General features: G+C 36.5%; 1 protein-coding gene across 1 annotated transcript in view; it reads left to right on the top strand.

Moving 5' to 3' along the window:
• LOC149412416 (uncharacterized) overlaps positions 1-20535 on the top strand; it is a 159017-nt gene that overhangs the window by 29893 nt on the left and 108589 nt on the right. Inside the window, exon 2 of the mRNA XM_089646016.1 lies at positions 13476-14302. Within this exon, the coding sequence (XP_089502142.1) occupies positions 13485-14302 (818 nt within the window). The 5' untranslated portion in view covers positions 13476-13484. The remainder of the gene's footprint in view (positions 1-13475; positions 14303-20535) is intronic.

Genomic DNA, 20535 nt, shown 5'->3' with positions numbered 1-20535 from the left:
GAATTTTCCTTGGTGAGTATAATGGTGTTGTGCAAAAGAAGTGTTTAATTTGGGGCACACAAATACATGTTTAAGTCTAGTACGATTTTCAGTTATGAATGCGTATTTATCTTTTTCTTTTATAATTTGTATAATTGAATTTTTTATAAATAAGTTTTTAAATGTTGGAACTTTGAATTCTTCGAATATGCTGTCGGTTGGGAAGTCTGGAGGTTTTTTTAGTATAATTTTTATTATTAGTTTTTGAACAATTTCTATGGGGGTCAGATTAGTTTTGTAAGCTGCTCCCCAACTGATAATGGCATACTGAAGAATAGACTGTACTAATGCGTAGTATATTGAGTATAGGTTTTTCGTTGATAAAAAGTTTCGTATCCGTAAGAATATATGAATTAACTTCCTAACTCTTTTTATTGTATGGTCGATGTGATCTTTCCATTTTAGGTTTTTATCTATGATTATTCCAAGATATGTAATTTTATCCGCTATTTTCAGAAGTGAACATTTTTGTTGGCAGTGATTAGTATCGTGTTGTGCGAGAGAATGATTATGTAAGAATATTTGAAGATTTGGAGGTACAATGTTAGTGTTAATTTCGAAAGGAATGACATATGTTTTATCACTATTTAACGACAAGAGGTTATTGTCAAACCATATTTTTAGATTATTTATGTCTTCTGTAGCTTTTAGATTAATTTTTTCCCAAGTTTTTTCTTTTATTATAAGGACTGTATCATCAGCGTAAGAGATAATTTGGCCATGCAATGGTTGAATAAATATGTCGTTTACATACAAAATGAACAATATTGGTCCAAGCACGGTGCCCTGTGGGATACCAAAATTTGATGTTTCTTGGTCGCTAGTTTGGTCATTTATTTTAACAAATTGTGCACGATTGTTCAAATAACTTTCTATCCATTGGACGGCTTTATCATTGATGTTATTTAATTTCAGTTTTTTGATAAGCTTTGCGTGTGAGATACTATCGAATGCTTTTCTTAGGTCTATGAATATTCCTGCGCATTTATTTCCTTCATCAAGTGCAGAGTATATAAATGATGTTACATTTGCTATTGCATCTTGTGTGCTTTTTGTTTTTAAGAATCCGAATTGATTGGAATGTAATATTTTATTGTTTTCTAGAAAATCAACAACCCTTTTTTCACAATCTTTTCAAATATTTTTGCTATATTCGATATTAGTGATATCGGTCGATAATTTGAAACATTTTGCGGGTCGCCGGTTTTAAAGATAGGGGATATTATAGATTTTTTATAATTTGTTGGGAATATGCCTTTAGTCAGACTGAGATTGATAAGGTGGTTTAGTGGTTTCAGTAGATACATTTTCATTTCTTTAAGAATTTTTACAGAAATGTGGTCGAAACCTGGAGAGGATCCGTCTTTCATGCTTTCTATTACAAGTTGTATTTCAGTTTCGGTAGTTTTTTTAAAAGTGGATAGTGTATTTTGTTTTTGGGTATTAGTTGTTATAGTTTTTGGTGTGTGTACAGATTTAGTGATTTTATCAGCGAGATTGTTTCCTACTTTAGAGAAATAAGAATTAAAAATGTTTGCTGTTAGTTTTGGGTCTTTGGATACATCTATGATATTATTTTCATGTTTTAAATATTTTATAGAATTATTTTTTTTCTTATTTTCAATTGCATAATTTACCGTTTTCCAAATAACTTTTAGATTGTTTTCTGAAGTAGAGATTATTTTTTTAAAGTAGTCGTCTTTACTTTTTTTAATTAAAGCTGTTAATTTATTTCTATATTTTTTGAGAACTATCTTAGCATTTTCATCGTGTGGATTTTTAATTGTATTTTTATATAGCCTTTCTTTTTCTCTGATAGATTTTATTAGGCCACAAGTGATCCAAGGTTTTATACGTCTGAATTTTGAATTCGTGTATAATGAGACCTCTGTTGTGGAGGTTTCAATATGATCCATAATTTGTTTTTCAAACATATTTGAGCATTGTTCGACATCGTTAGATTGTAGTATCGTACACCAAGTTTCTGCTTTCAATTTTTTCTCTAAAGTGGCAATATTTGTGGTTTTTTTAATAGTAATTGGAGCCTTAATTTGTGATTTTATTTCATTATCATACAATAATAAGCAAGTGTGGTGGTCAGTAATATTCGTTTGCCAAATCATTGTTTTGATTTTATATAGGTTTTGTAATTTTATGTTTATCCAAATATGATCTAAGCAAGACGATTTTTGTCCGTGCATTTCTCTAGTATTTTTGTTTATGCATGATTTAAAATCTAATTCAGTCATACAATTTAGGAACTCATTTTTGAAAATATTTTCTGATTTTTCGTTAATGTTAATATTAAAATCACCCGCGATAAAACAGGTTTTATTTTTAAGCGGTAGTAATATATTTTTCAGTTGAGTTATAAAATGTGAGATATTTGATTCGTGTGTTCTGTAAATGGCAATTATGTGATAAATATATTTATCGAGTTTAATTTCGATTTGAATACAGTTAGTCAGTAATATTGGGTGTTCTAAAGTCGTGACAATACTGAATTTGGTGTGAACGAATATTGCGATTCCACTATTTTTATTGATATTTATTTTAGTTGGGATGTATGTATAGTTAGGAAGCTGAAAAGCTGGTGACTCATCATTTGTAAATGTCTCTGTTAATATTATACAGTCTGGTTGTAATATTAGATTATTGATTTTAATAATAAATTCATCAAAATTTTGAAACATACTACGAATATTTTGGTGTAATATGAATAATCCGTTAAATTTGTGTGGGAAAAATTCATTACATGTCTCTGTGCTTGCACATTCGTATTCATGGATTTTGTAGAAATTTTCTATTTGGCTAGCTATAAAATCATCCATTGAAAATTAATTTTAATTCATTTAGAGCAATTGATAGCACAAACATCCATAAGCTTGCCAAAACTATGAAAAATTAAATTAAAAGAATTACGCTCCGTTATTATAATTATATCGGTATCGTGTCTATTAGTGAATAAAGTGTACTTATATCTGTTGCGAATGTATAACATGAGCATATAAATAATACATAACATAAGCATATAAATAATATAAAATATAAGCATAAAGAGAAAATAAAACATGAGCTTAAAGAGATTAAAAAACATAAGCATATAAAGAAAATAAAACATAAGCCTATAAAGTATACCAGTGATATATGGATTTGGTTGTTGCGGATATTTAACATAAGCGTGAAAAGTATGCATAACATTGGCATAAGTATACAGAGTATGCATATAGTTGTTGCGAGTATATATCACGAGCATATAAAGAATAAGCATATAAAGCATATAGAACATAAGTATATAGAGAAAATAAAACATAAGCATAAGCATGTAAAGTACACAGGTGTTATAGGGATTTAGTTGTTGTAAGTATTTTACATAATTATAGCAGGCATATAGTGTAACTATGAATTGAAGATACATAGTACAAGATTTATATTGGTTAATGCTAAAACTAAATGTAGTGTTTGGGTAAAGAGATAAAAGAAAACTAGAGAAATACAAATTAAATAATTTAAATTCCCCTGTAACCATATACCTGTGCCCTTCTGTTTCATATAATAGGTTGAGATTAATAGTTAAAATAGTGATGTTAATGAATTTTGAGTAAAGTAAAAAATATTTTATCAACATAAATACAATAGTTACAGTTCTTTTACAAGTTATTGGGTGTGTGAGATAAGATGTGTTTGTTTTTGTCATTGATAATAATGACTGGTGTTCCAATATCTCTACGGACGTACACTTGCCCTCCACGGGTCCAGGCGAATTTATATAAGTTTTCCCGTGTAGCCTTACGTGCAAGGAACCACAAGTGTTTCGCACGAAACGTCAGGTGTTCCGAGACGTATATGTGAGAGCGAGGTCCTGCAATTCCGACGAGGGTGGTGTTGAGTTTTTCCTCTCTATTGTTAGCTTGTTTGTTGAACTTTTTTATGTCTGACAGGAAAACATCACGGTCAATACTGGTTTTAAATGATATGATTATGGGCCTACATTGGTCTTTATGTATTTTTTGGGAGATGCGGTAAGCTGCGTCAATCCTGTTCATTTCCACGTTTGAATTAGTAGTTTTTTGGATGTTGAATATGAGGTTATTTAAGTTTTCCCCATTATTTTCCGGGATCCCCCTGATTTCAGCGTTTTTAGACCTATTTAGCCTGTCTATTTGCTCCATTTGGTTTTCTAATACTTCAATTCTTGCTTCGAGGCCGGTGTTCTTTTTCTCAAGCTTGTTATTAGTGTCCTCAAGCTCGTGGACGCGAAGAAGAATGTCCTCATATTGCTTGCTCATCCCCGCTAGAGTGGCAAGAATTTGCGTGTTTTGTTCGAGTAGTTTGGCGAGTAGTTCACTATCAATAAGTGAACTGCCACTGGGTTTGACAGTCGGTGTGACACAAATGCATTGTTTACATTTTATGAGGGCACGCCGCTCCTTAGAGAGGCGACGGTAGGTACTTTCCGTCACACCTCCACATTGCAGATGGAATGTCTCCTTGCAGGTTACGCACACAAAAATAGACTCGTCTGAAAGTGTTGGTTCGGAACATTTTTGACAGGTATTATTCATGTTGATGATGTATGATATGTTGATGATGTTTCACTGTTATTTTACGTTATTTGTAATAGGCAGTAAAAGTTTTGCTATAAGCAGTCACAGTTCTTAGCACAGATAAACACTGGATTGAACTGTCACTGTCAAATGTCACTTGATCGAAAATTAAGACACTTGTAATCGCTGTAGAATTAATGAATTATAACCAAGTTTGAAGTTTGTACACTAAATGTGACCCAAGGAATCACCTCCAATACATTTAATTTTCAATATGACGGTTTTAAATATAGATTTTATGATTTTATCGGTAGAGCAAATATCGTGGTATACACTATTTATTGTTGTATTGTTAACTGAATACAATACTTTACAACCGGTTACCGCTGTCCGGGCCGCTCGATAGTACAGGGGCCCGACCCTCAGGCTCACGACTAAGGGTGGGCTGCCCCATCAGCGAGTGAAAAAACCCCGCCACTGCTGTTGTGCCGGTTCGTGACCGGAGGGGACCCAGCAGCAGCGTTTGGGGCGCATTGGATGCCCTCTCCAGCCGGACTCTCCCAGCCTATCGCCTAGCACCGCAGTGGGTGGGCTGGAAACAAACGCTCATCACTCCTGGACAGCCTGAACCCCAGATTCCTACCCACCCCTTATACCTTTCCTTTCCAGACCTTCCTTTCACCTCATACCCTTAAAAAAAATTTAAAATCATGAATATACATAAAAACAAACTTAACATCGTTACAGCGGCGAGTAGCAGGCGTCCCCGGTGCGGGCCAAAACTGTTGGTAAATTTTGCCAACATTCGCGGTCTGCACACTAATTTAAATTCTGTTCATCACCATCTTTTGCAAGCAAGTTCCGACTCAAAGGAGGAGTCTGCCTCTATAGTCGAGCTGACGTCAACTGTGTACGACTATTGAGTCTGGAAAACTCCAGATTAAACGTAATGTGGGTGCGCGTCAATCTTGCCAGTACGGCAAGATTCTACGCATGTTTATACCGCTCACCGAACCATAGAACCCGGCGTGCGCAAATAAATTTTATTTGATTAATTTGTGTTATTTCACAATTAATTAATTAAAATAATATATAGTATATTTGCGGCACGTTCCAGAGTGGAAGATACTACCAGTATCGCCCTGGTGTAAGACCACCATTCAGAATTGAAACGTTGCTCCAAATGGCTTTAGCCGTGTTTAGTGACTAGATCTGAATAGCCAGGTACTTCCCCACCTTCCTCTTTCCCTTCCCCACTTACCTTCAGCCTCACAACATCCCCCAATTGGGGATGCCATAGTCTCACTGGCTCCAGACGGGAGCAGTTGGGACTCTTGTGAGGTATTCGCTATAAAAAAAAAAAAATAGCGAATCAGACACTTCCGAACTCTTCAAACATTTGAGCGATACTATTGATGATCTCTTGCCCCGCTACCCTTCGGCCGAGTTTATTGTTCTGGGGGACTTCAATGTTCATAACGAACCATGGTTGAAGTTTTCAGGCCCAACGGACTCGGCTGGCCGACAGGCGGAATCCTTTGCCATTTGCTACGGATTGGAGCAATTGGTTCAGGAGCCTACAAGGGTTCCTGATGTCCAGACTCACCGCTCCAATCTGTTAGACCTATTATTAACTACTGTGCCACACGGTTATAAGATTGACGTCACAGCGCCTCTGGGATCATCCGATCACTGCCTAGTGACGACATCAATCCCCGTTAACCTCAGACCAACCAATGAGAGGCTGAGGAGAAAAGTGTGGCACTATAGGTCAGCAGATTGGTTCGGTATGCGGGCCCATTTCAACGCTTTTCCGTGGTCAGCTGTTTGTTTTCGGACTTCGGACCCTTCAAGATGTGCTCAGGAGATTGGTGAAGTCATCAAATCGGCGATGGATGGCTTCATACAATCGACTACTAAAGAAACTGGTGTGGGCTCAAAGCCGTGGTTCAGTCGACAATGCTCCGAAGCAGTTCGACGAAAAAACGCGGCTTACCGAGCCTACAACACATCTTGAACGCCCGAAAGCAGATCAGCATACAACAAATCGGCAAAGCAATGCAAGAGAATCATTAATAGGTCAAAATTCGAAAACGACCCGCAGATCAGCAAAAAGCTGGCTGCCTGTCCGCATGGCAGCAGAGCATTCTGGTCGCTTGCGGGCTCAATAGGTCGGAATTTTCGCAAACCCAGTTTGTCACCTCTTGCCAGACCTGACGGTTCACTAGCAAACACCGCCACCGAAAAGGCTAATGAGGCTAAAAAATAAAATAAAGGCTAAAAGGTTCATGATAGCTATTAGGGAAAATGTTTGCGGAAAACTCGACCCTCGATGACGGAGGTGCTGTTCCGCCGTCGGTTCCTCACTGCGGCTTCTGTATGAAAAAGCTGAGGATCCGGCATCGGGATGTACTCCACGTTATACGGGGGCTCGATGTTAACAAAGCTAGTGGACCTGATGGAATACCTGCCCTGGTATTGCAGAGGTGTGCTGCGGAAATAGTTCCAGTTTTGACAAAGCTCTTCAAATGTCCCTGAAGTGTGGCACTGTGCCCTCTGGTTGGAAAAAAGTGGTCATTCACCCTATTCCCAAGAAAGGTGACCGCTCCAACCCGGCCAACTACCGCCCCATAGCGATCACATCAGTTCTGTCCAAAGTGATGGAACGTGTGATCAACGACAAACTGCTCACATACCTCGAGAAGAACAAAATTATCAACGACCGTCAACACCGATTCCGGCGGAACCGCTCGTGCGGTGATCTTCTCGCGTATGTGACGCATGTTTGGGGGCGGTGCCTAGAACGTCACGGTGAGACCCCAACGGTCGAACTAGACATATCCAAGGCCTTTGACCGGGTCTGGCACCGAGGACTTGTCAACAAATTGCCTTCTTACGGACTTCCCGCATCCCTGTGTACGTGGATTGCTGACTTTTTAAGGGATAGGTTGATTCAGGCGGTTGCTGACGGTTTTACCTCTTCCTCGCACTCCATAAATGCTGGCGTCCCACAGGGATCGGTTCTGTCTCCGTCTTTGTTTTTGTTGCACATCAATGACCTTTTAACATGCGCACCGATTCATTGTTTCGCGGATGACAGTACAGTTCATGATAGCTTTTTGTTTGACAAGCCCCCAAAGGGCACACAAACTCCAAAGCAGGGTACTCACCTAACCGTGTAACATGTAACGTATCTGATACTGTATCAAGTGAGTACGTAGGCACGAGCCTACTGCGAGCCGCTCGCGGGTGGAGCGCAGTGTGCTCGCAGCGACCCGCCGACGACGGTTTCACTGCGAGCACTAAAAGCGGATCCGGGAGCTCGTAGCTGGATACGCGGTTATCGTGGACGAGCCGTACCCACTTGCAGATTGATATAGTTACGTTACATGCTACGCTCTTGGTGAGTACCCTGCTCAACGGCTCGGAGGGCTTTGAAGCAGAGAATGGACGGTTATCTCGAGAGTATTTCCTCCTGGGGTAAAAATAATCTCGTCGAATTTAATGTTTCAAAAACCCAATCCTGTCCGATTACGTCTAAAAGGGATCCAAATTATAATCTAGTCTCCTTCAACGGAAGCAATCTTCCGAACAGGCCTTCCATTGATATGCTTGGTGTAACTACAGGTGACAAGCTCAGGTACGGGGGCTCCATCGAAGCCAGAGTAAAGTTGGCCTCTCAGAAGCTGGGCGTACTGTACAGGGCCCGCAGATACTTTAATAGTACACAACTGATGACCCTGTACAAATCGCAAGTGCGCCCTACTGTCGAATTTGGCAGCCATCCTGGTCCGGAGCCCCAAAATACCTGAAAAAAACCCTTGACTCTGTGCAGAAACGGGCGGTCCGTTTGATAGATTCCCCAATCTTGACAAACGGACTGCAATCTTTAGAGCACAGGCGTCAGGTAGGTATGCTGTCCTTGTTCTATCGGTATTACAATGGAAGATGCTCTGAGGAACTAGCGTCATTGATCCCTTCGACACCGGTGCGTAGTCGGGATACACGTCAAACGCGCGCCCAACATTTGTACACGGTTGACATTTGTCACATGATTCGTTCTTAGGTTCAACAGCTCGGCTGTGGAACGAGCTGCCGGCCTCTGTGTTTCCTCCCTCCTACAACTTGGGACTCTTCAAGACCCATGTTCACTCCTTCCTCTCCACAAAAATACCCTCCACACAGCATCCCCAAAGATGACATAGGCCCTGAGGGATATTATTTTCTTCAGGGCCTTTTGTGTGGAGTTAATATAAAAAAAAATAACATTATTTTTTATAAAAGTTATCATCACACTCGACCATCGAAAAATAAACTAATTGATGAAAAATAAAAATTAATTAATTGAATTCACTTAAGCAATCATCATTATTAATAATATCGATTGTTAAGACTTTTCGAAAATTCAATTTACAAGAATACTCCAGGTTGATTATAAGATGTAAACCACCAATTTAAAGTGAATTTCCGCTTTTTATCCACTTTAGATAAAACCAGAAAGGTTAATTTCACACGAAACATCTATTTACAAAGTAATTAATCTTGATAAAGGCTTTATAAAACAAGTAATTGTTTTTAATTCAAACTACACTTACACGTGTGTGCGCTAGGCCATCGATATATTTCATCTACTATAGATACTTTTGGCACATTTAAGGCCATAAATGTATTAATATATATTTTTTATACTTCCTTATCAGGGTTTAAAGTATACTTTTGTTCCTTTATTTATGTTTCTTTCATCAATAATAGTAATAAATCTAACATGCCTAAAATATCGATAAACCAACAAATACTTCATGAAAAACTGTCTCACGAAACATGGGAATCTATACTCTGCACAGAAGATGTAAATAATAGTGCTTTAAAATTTCATGACACCTTACAAAAGCATATAAAAGATTCAAGCTGTGAAATACACAAAAAAATATATAAAAAAAAATTCAAAAAAATTAAACCATGGATTACCCATGGTCTAGTGGTTTCCATTAGAGAAAAAGAAAAATTATTTAAACTTACAAAAAAATTCCCACTAAATAATTCGATTATTTTACACTTTAAAAAATACAGAAATAAACTAACGGCACTAATTAAAATGACCAAAGAAGAATTCTACAAACAAAAGATGTTAAATTCAGGTAACAGTGGTAAAAAAATTTGGAAAACAATAAATGAAATAATTGATAAAAAAAGAAAGACAAGTGACATTTTAAAGCTGCACATTAACAATAATATGATGCAAGTTTCTGATAACCCAAAACTATGTGCGAATGCTTTCAATAATTTTTTTTCAAATGTCGGAAAAAATCTCGCAAACGAAATAACTAACAACATAGATAATACCACCACATCAGGAATTCCAGTAGCTTCATTAAATAAAACGGTAAAAACATTCGAAACGATAACCGAACAAGAAACTGTTGTTATAATACAAAACCTAAAAACTGAGTCCGCACCAGGTTTTGATGGGATAACCGTTGAAATTCTGAAAAAAAATCTTAACTTTTTGAAAAAACCTATTACACATATCATAAATAATAGTCTTAAAAAAGGAATCTTTCCATCTATTTACAAAAAAACTATTATTTCACCGATTTTTAAATCAGGTGATACTAAAGAAATTAATAACTACCGACCTATATCAGTATTATCAAATATCTCAAAAATTTTTGAAAAGGTAGCAAAAAAGCAACTGCTAAAATTTATTGAAACTAATAATATATTGAGTGACCAACAATTTGGATTTCGCGAAAAAATAAGCACACAGGACGCAATCATAGATTTAACAACAAAAATACATCAAGCACTAGACAAAGGCAAAAAATCTCTTGCAATATTCATAGACCTAAAGAAAGCCTTCGACAGCATAAGTCACAAAAAATTACTCTACAAGCTTAACAAAATAGGAATTATAGATAATGCCAAAATGTGGATAGAAAGTTTCCTGAACTCTAGAAGTCAATATGTAAAAATAAATAACACTCTCAGTGAACCGAACACAAGTGACTTTGGAATACCACAAGGCACCATATTGGGCCCTCTTCTATTCATATTATATGTTAATAATATCTTTAAATTACCATTAACAGGAAAACTCATTTCATATGCAGATGATACTGCAATTATATTTCAAGCGAATTCATTGAATGAACTTGAAATAATTGCTAACAATGATATCAATACGTTAAAAGAATGGTTTGATAAAAACTTATTAACATTAAATATTGAAAAAACATATTATATAATTTTTAGTTTAAACAAAATAAACCCTTTTATTACATTAAATATTAAAATACATTCAAAAAAATGCATATCAAAAAAATCTACTTGCCAAAATAATGACTGTTTATCCATAGGAAATAAAAATGAAATTAAATATTTAGGTGTAATAATAGATAGTCAACTTAAGTGGAAAACTCACATAAACAATATCATAAATAGATTAAGAAAACTCATTTACATATTTATTAGTCTAAGAAATATACTTAACTTAAAAATTCTTAAAAATATTTACTACGCTCTAGCCCATTCAATAATACAGTATGGTATCGTTGCGTGGGGGGGAGCTTACAAATCATCACTTTTACCGCTGGAAATCACTCAAAGGCTGTTAATAAAAATTTTTATAAAAAAACCATCAGACTACCCAACCTTACAACTTTTCCAAGATTTTCAAGTCCCATCACTAAAAAATACATATACGAAAAATACGCTACTTCAAATTCACAAAGATCTGTATAAGAAGTCACACCATGCCATGGTTCGTGTCGAGAGCAATAGGCAAAATACAATGGGTCGCTTATGGACTCCATTAATGCATACCAGTTTTGCACAACACTATTACACGTACACTGGAGTGGTATGGTTTAATAAATTAACGACTGAGATGAGATTAGAACCGGACTTTAATAAATTTAAAAATAAAATTAACTTCACTACAATAAATAATTTAACGAATTAGAATGACGATGATATCTCACTATATTATTTTATAAATTATTGTATAAAAAAACTAAAATCTCTTCACTTTATATGTTTTTATGATTCTTTTTTTCTTCTATTTACATACCTATGTATGTTAAGTTTTTATTATTTTCCCTTTACACACGAGTTTTAGACTCTTGTAAAGGTAAACATGTTAATTTTTATTGAAATATGTTCTTACTATGTAAATTTAAACATTATACTGTATTTTATAAAATAAAAAAAAATATAAAAAAAAAAAAAAAAAAAAAATCTGGATAAAAAAATATGTGGATATTTATTATTAACCGTTTGAGTGCCAAAAAAAATCTTACAGTTGCTTGTAAAATGCCACCAAAAAAACATTATTTTTTATGAAACTATATATATTTTTAAAACTAAATTCTTTGAATTTTCAAGGATTTCGATGATTTTTTCGGTGTTTTATTAAAGAATATTGGTTTATTAAAGAATCACGCGGAGGAGGATCCCGAAGTCCAGGCGTTTCGAAAAAAATGAGAATTTTACGTACAGACGTACGCGAGAATCAGAACACGACTGACGCAATCGACGGAAATCGACGATCGGCAATCTTCGTTAAAACACGCATCGACGAAAATCGACGATTGGCACCCAAACGGACAAAATAAATAATTTTTTTGCATTTAATTTCAATGGTATCTAATAAATTTTTGGTTGGTATAATATATTATATATAATCAAATTTTGCGTGCTCCACTTATTGCAGGCTTCGTTCAAAAGTCCCGGTCATAAGTAACATTTTATTCAATGACGAAACAAATAACATACATATTTAACTTTGAAATTGGTTTGTTGTTGACTAGTTTTAAGTCTATCTTTGGATTAATTTGTGTTTCATTAGATTATAATTTATTTATTATTTTCCCACATGATTGATGAAGATAACCACTTTCAGGAAGGCACGAGGCACAGACTTCTTTCCGTAACATTAACCCCTCATGCTAATTTGTTCGCTTCTGGAAACAGGTCACATGAATCTCAGAAATTGTTTTGTCTCCCTTAGTGTCATGGTTAGAAATATGATCTAATATATCTATGTGTTAGAAAGAAAAAACGCCACGCTTTATATTCAAATCTAGAAGCCACATAAAAACTAAAATGTATCTAAATCTCTTTAAACAAAAAGTTTCGACCGCAGTTCAAGAAAAAATGAAAAACTTTATTTTTTATTTTTTAAAATCATACATGAATAATGTTTATAATACATTTGTTAGTAATATTTGTTCAGTGTTTAGACGCGTATGGTGAGTCATTTAAAACCTTTTTAAGTTCGCATACAAATTTTAAATCTTTTAAAAATTATATATATTTTATATTTATTTTGTATTACATTTTGTCTTATATTATGTTTCTAATAACTAAATATGGAATCGTATTTCATCACCTTTCAAAAATAGTTTTTAGTTTCTGGATGCGTTCAGAATAATTTATTTTTTTTTACGGCAAAGCGGAAATAGTCCTACCTTCTCAAAGAATATGTCAGAGACGTATTCTTGACCTGATGCTTTGGGTATCCTCGCAGTGCCTACCATCAGGCAGAAGTGATGATATATTGTTCTTGATGAAGTCAAGACTTTTCAATTGTTCTGGTACCTACCTGAATAAAATGAAAAAATAATTATCATTGAGTTAATTGACAAATTGTGTAATTCGTAATTTTTAATAAAAAAGTTACACTAAATAATTGATCTTTATTTAAGTACCTACCTAGTAACAAATCTTATTGATAAGAAATTGTTTTTTTTTAATAAGAAAAAAATTTTTGCACAACTAATTTACAGTAAATTAATAATTATTTCACAAATGTACCTACTTGTTATTATTTAAGTCTGTGTAATGTAATTGATGTAGGTATTTTTTTTATAATAAATATATTTTTTACAGATTTGTACAATGGAAGAATCAAATATGGCGGACGACGAGCCCATGACGGTGATAATAGGCACCACTCTCTCCCCGGTGAGCCAAGTGATCATGAAGGCTGTTCCGGTAATCGGGCCTGCACACGAGCAGAGAGCGCCGCGCCTGGAATCGGTCATCACCCTGCCTCCTTCTAAAGCGTCCCCACTCACCAATAGAACCACAACATCTTCATCACTCAATCAACAAACAACATCATCACTCAATCAACCAACAACATCATCACTCAATCAAACCACATCTTCATCACTCAATCAACAAACAACATCATCACTTAAACAATCAACAACATCATCACTTAATCAAACCACATCTTCATCACTCAATCAACAAACAACATCATCACTTAATCAACCAACAACATCATCACTTAATCATACCACATGTTCATCACTTGCACAACAGACAACAGCATCACAAATTACAAGCCAACCTTCAAACCCTGGTCCCATGCTTCACTCTCCACTTCTCCCGTCCCAACCGGTAATCGTGAAGAGTAAAGGCTCCATCATAGTGCAACACTACAGCCGGGGCGGTGTCGGGGTGATTAGATCTTTGAAAGCCGAGCAGAACAAGGAGTACAAGTCTGAGTGGGACACTGAAAACAGTAATGACAGTTGCTCCTTTGTGACCAACGGCAGTGACAATTCCATGGACTCTGTGACCTTGGTGCAGGGGGAGAAAATAGAAAATTGGGTGACAGCTTCTGGTGCCAGGTTGGAGGAGAGCTCGGCCTGCAAGGACTTCAAGGGAGGGGAGGACTCGCCCAGCAGCAACTGTTCGAGCTTTAGGTGAGTCCATCGACCATTTTTTCATTATGAAATTAACCATTTCGAAAAAATTATCCCACGATAGTCGATAAATTACTTAAATTAAATCTTTATGGAATAACGAAATTGGAATATACATATTTAATATGAAAATACTTTTAATGAATTGTATTCAAATTCCTGAAATAGGTAATTGTGTTATTAAACGGTGGGAGTTCAAACATCATTATGTTATTTGCTCATTTTTTCGACGGTATTAATACAATAATTTAGTAATTATATTTATTTTTGGGACTCACTTTTCTTACCCACGCAATTCTTTATTTTTTCGTCTTATTTACAATTTCCGGGTGGATTCTTCATATTAAGTAATTAGGCCAGGGATGACTTGTAGGATTTGACCGAAGTGTCAAATAAGGCAAAAACATTTTTGTTATTTGTTTTTGGGGTGTTATGCCGTGTTGTGCTAACTACTTCTATAGCCAACGTCTCGGACAACATTGCAGTGTCCATCATCAGGGCAGATGTGTTATTTGAGAACTAACTAACTAACCATCACGCCGTTTCCCCGCAGGGGTAGGCAGAGAGGACGGACCGCCAAACAACTCGGTCTTGGCACACACTCCTTGCCTCATTCACATTCATACATCGTCTCATACATACTCTTCTACTGTTCTGACTCTTGACATGGCCCGACTCTGATTCACTTGGTCGTGCCATGTCTTCCTCGGGCGTCCCCGACTTCTGCTACCATTCACATTTGCATCGTATATTCTCCTTACACTCCTTTCTTCGCTCATTCGCTCTACATGCCCAAACCATCTAAGCGTCCCTTTCTTGATCTTACTCATTACGCTTACATCAGCCTTGCACTCTTGGCGGATATCCACATTCCTCACACGATCATACATGGTTTTACCACACATACGCCTAAGGAATCTCATTTCAACAGCATTCAATCTACTTTCATCCTTTCTTTGCCAGTTCCATGCCTCACTTCCATACATCAGGGTAGGTACCAGCACTCCATTGTGGACTGCTAACTTCGCTTCTTTGAACAATTTTTTGTTAGCGCCAACTGCGTTCCGTCCTCCATTAATGGAGTTACCTGCATTTACTCTTCTTTCAATATCTCTGTCAGCCTTCCCATCTCTCGTAAACATGCTTCCTAAATACACAAATTCATCCACCTGCTCCAAGTATTCCTCATTCACAACTATATTGCACACTGTTTTCGTACTTTCTCTTTCAAACACCATTACTTTAGACTTACTTACATTCATCATTAACTCATTCTTCACGCATACTTCGTTCATCCTAGACACAAGAGACTGCAGATCATCCATACTATTAGCAATCAGCACCGCATAATCAGCATACAACAGGCAACATACTTTAAAATTACTCAAATTCGCGCCCAATCCCGCCTCTTTCAATTCTTGCATAGAATTATCCATGTATAGATTGAATAACCACGGTGACATTACGCAGCCTTGTTTAACACCTTTCGTGATATCAAACCACCCCGTAAAACCACCGTTCACCCTAACGCATGCAACGCTTCCCTCATATAGAGACGCAATTGCCTGAGTCAGATTCGCATTCACTCCATACTTGGACAACACCTTCCATAGCTTTTTCCTGTCGACTCGGTCGTATGCTTTTTGTAGATCTACAAAGGCACAGAAAAGTTTCTGGTTTTTTGCCAGAAACTTCTCGGTGAGCATACGCTGGTCCATGCACCCCCTTCCACTCATAAAAGCACCTTGCACATCCCATATTTTATCCTTTGTTTCCTTTCTTACCCTTTCAATCAAAATTCTACCATACCATATTTGAGGTTGTGGTGAAATGTGAGCTTATGTATGTGGATGGTACGTTTCTTCATTGCTATGTCTGTTTTACTAATAACACAAATATTATATTTATGCAATATTTGATTTTCTCATACTTGCGAAAAATTAATAAATTGCGTGATTGTTAAAAAATTACGAACTTTGTCGACAAGCTGTATGTCCTTCCATTGGACCCGGTAGTCGTCGATTCAAAAGTAAAGCAGTCCAAATAATAAAAGATTTTTCACCACGTATGGATTTTATCCTCGCTAGAGCTTTGTTTAGTAATTGGTATTCTCATTCAGTGTCGACACAATAATTTAGGAAAGAAATAGTCACGCTGCCTCAGTTGAAAATGTGTTTGCTGTAATACGAATCGAACAACTCACCTATTTCACCGTTTAATCCTCACATACGCTGTCGATATGTTGACTTGTGAGCGATTTGCATACGAATTTTGACACATCGGCTACTTATAATTTTTCAGCTGATCGTTTGGAATATTCGCGGACACTCGATCTATGCCGCATTGCACACGATTTTCTCATAAATTAATCAATCCGAATCCGCCCCTGATTGACATTGTAAGATCCTGTGTTGGATAGGACCTAAGTGGGTTACACGTGGCGGTTTTGGTTTGCCATCTTCTATTATTATTATCCCTTCGCATACCTGATGAAATTATACCACTTGTTATGCCTGATGCCTGGTAAGGTCTGTGGGGTGGTACTTTACCTTTTTTGTAATTGCACACAATTTTTTTTCTCTTTTTATTAATTTATGTAGAACATTTCAGAAATATCTCCTTTATTCACAATGAGCCAAAAACAAACCCTCTATTTTTTTATCTAACAAATATATAAAGCTTAAAACTTGCTTAAAATAGGTACCATTTTTTCAATAAATACCTTTGGAAAATAATATTTGTGATTAAGCTTCGTTAGAATTTTTCGCTTGGAAAATGGCACTTTTTTGACAGGAGAATATTGAGCATTCCAAACAAATGTGATTACTGAAAAAGAGACATACATACTTGTCTTGTGTTAGGACATGTTGTAGATCTATGTTGTATATCAATGAGGTCGTTGTCAATCAACAATGACATGTTAAAAAAATCGGTGACCGAATTGTAAGTGAATTAAACTTAACCATTTATTTCGAATTATTATTTTCTTTAAGTCCCAAAGATAAAGTGAATATTGCAAATAAACATTTAAAGATAACAATTAACACTGCTTAAAGAAAACAAAATAAAAACAATGATACGTACTTACAAAGAACTACTTCGTATAGTGACGACATATGCTTCAATTATGCGACAATTGACTTCACTTCATACAATGCTAGCATGACTCATCAGCGGCAGCTATTGCAATGGACGTTTTTTTCTGTTTTAAAATGCCCTTGGTCTGTCAGACCCTACCCGGCATGCTGGGGTTAAATCAACTATAGCAAATAGCGAGATTTCCACTCCTCAGAACCAGTTAGAATATAGCACTTTCATTCTGGGAATATTGCGAGACTGAAACGAAATGAGTTGAGAAAGGAAGTCAAAAGGATTGATTTACCTACATTTTCAGTTTTACTGCTGATAATTTGATTCATGCAGCATTTCTATTATGCTAGTATATCACCAGAACTACTAAACACAATTTTGCTTCCATTTATAACGTGTCAGAATTTTCTTTGCTTCGGAACCCACTTGGATATAGTAAAGGTACACAATATTTTTCTTCAATATACAGGGTGTATCGGCACGTACCCGACAAACTTTAACCAGCTATTCCTTAGCATATTTGGAGTAAAAAATCTTATATGCACTTTGCTGTCCGGTAAAATTTTTTTTAATTAAAAAATTATTATTCATATTTTCACCACGTGTCACCAATGTTTTATCCTTTGTCAAAGTTTGAAAACCCGTCTGGCAATATTTTGTTCGAGTTTCGTTGAATAATGTACGTACGTACCTACGTTGGCGCGCTTTTACAATCACAACGAAATGGCACGGAACCATTCGTCACATTTTTAACTATTATTATTTATTGTGTACGAAAGAGCGAGGACACTTTTTGACACACTCGCTAATAACAGCTGTTGAACACGAGAAACAATGCAAATGACAGTGACGGAGTGTGGATTTTTTATTTATTTTTTGTTTTTTATGGAAAAAAAATTTTACCAGACAGTAAAGCGCCCAGAACATTTTTTACTCCAAATGTGCTGAGGAATAGCTGGTTAAAGTTTGTCGGGTGCTTGCCGATACACCCTGTATTGAAAGCCATGACATGAGTGACCTTTTTTACACATTTTTACATGACATCGTGTGACTGTCGTTTCTTCGCCGTCCACATATATATATATTTTCTTCTCTGATCGCAAACAAATTTTCAGTTTTCCCTTTTCTCTCAAACTTGAGAAAATTCGTTAAAAAATAATTAAAACTTATTATTTTGAAATGGGGTGTGTGGAAATTTCTACTTAGTGGTAGTGGTCCGGTACCTACACTTTGCACAATCCCCAATGCGAATGGAGGGTCGTAGATCAACGGGTCTTCCGGACGTCCGGACCTAGCCAAGCTGACTATTAAGTGCTCGGGAGACATTCCAATTACATTCAATATTTCGTCCAGACCATCGAAACAACCCGAAGAAAATGATTCCTCACAGGGGGTGTGTCATATTTGGAGAAGCTGCGTGCGGAGTCTGTTTAGGAAGGAAGGATAGGAAGTTTTGGGAAGGAAAAGGGCATGAGGGGTGGGTGGGAATCTGGGGGTCAGTATGTCTAGAAGTGACGGAGGTATGAATCCATGCCTCTCACTGCGGCGCGAGGCGATATTCCGAGAGAAAGGTCTAAAGGCTCAACCACTCTCGCCATTGGTTGGCAGACGCCTCCACAACCAATACCCGGACAATCCTCACCACATGAACCCGGGCACCCCCTGTTGCACTAGAGCGCTAATACTACAAAAAATGGCATTATAGATGTTGTTGTAGCCAAAACCTGTTATTTTTTTCTAAAATTCATTTACTGCATATAAATGGAATAGGGGCTTCGTCTGAATAACCTACAAGCTCTTAAAATTAATAAATCTTTAAAAAAAAAATAAAATTAGATTGCTCCATAGACTACGGGACAGTGTGTCTCAGAGACATAAACAATAGAATTGTTGAATCGCATAATCGAGATATTAACTTGATGTTGACCTAAACTGACAGACACAACATTCTTATCACAAAATAATCGAATTAACTACGTAATGGGTCGTAATATTCTGATCAAATCAATCGGGTTTGTTTTCTTTTGAATCTAGGTAGATTTTGTCGGCATTATTCATTGCCTATTTCCGATCTATAATACGTTTAACCGTTTGTTTTATTATTATTATTTTACAATGTACAATCTAGCCCCTCAATTCAATTCCAGATGGAGACATCCATTACAAATATATTTAATTTAATATGAAATAGGATTTGTAACTTAATATGAAATAGGGGTGAGCGAAACGGCGCCTGGCGCTAGTAACAACCTCAAGAGCCCTGTATTAAAAAAAACCGTATTAGGTGTTAGGTATTGTCAGCGCCTTGGCTCCTGGGCTCCTTGGTCCCTTGACAAGTCGACGCCCGGAGACGACTGCTCCAATTGCGCGGGTACTGTGCCGGCCCTGACCTACGTTGTTTTCCCGAATTTCAATTATTTATTTATACGAATTTCAATATTCTTCGTACCTCTACAAATTGCTTGATAACTTTTGATTATGGCTAACCTATTTATAAACTGGTTAAACATGAAAAATTAGGTAGGTACATAATATTTTTGGAAATAAAATTTTAGCACTTGATCGGTGATATGGGGAATGTGTCTAGGGAAATTTTCCTACAAGGGAAAAAAAAATTAAAGAGAATCCCTACAAGATCTAATTTCATAAATGTTTGATTATATAAAAAATATTAACATTGACAAGAGATATAAAAAAAAAGTTCAAGTCAATAATCATAAACCATTTATTTTAGCGTATTTGTTTCATTACCCCCCACCCCCCCTTCCCCCAGTCACGACAATATTTAAACGAGCGAAGTTGGTACCCCAAAATCTTGTGAAATCTAGGTAAATTCATTGATTCGAAATTCTGGGAAAAATATTTTTTGGGCATATCATCACCGGTTGATGACGCGGGTCGGGGGGAGGCGACCCGTGCAGCCAGGAGGCGCGCGCCTCATAGACACTCCGTCCTCCGGACAAACTTTCCTTACTTCACTTTAGGTTACGGTTACAGGTTAGTTCTGCGCTGAGAGTCGCCCGGACCGGCCGCCCCGCGCCTCCCGCATATACCCACTCGACCGCGATAAGTACGAACACACACACTCACACTGTCGTTCATGCAAACATAACATCTCAAAAACACGCGGCAAAATTATGTCA

Source organism: Hesperophylax consimilis, chromosome 23 (assembly GCF_061612785.1).
Source record: "Hesperophylax consimilis isolate HC1 chromosome 23, BYU_Hcon_1.0, whole genome shotgun sequence".
Lineage (NCBI taxonomy): Eukaryota > Metazoa > Arthropoda > Insecta > Trichoptera > Limnephilidae > Hesperophylax > Hesperophylax consimilis.
Note: the sequence above shows the minus strand (reverse complement) of the source record. Positions and strands in the feature narration are given on the sequence as shown.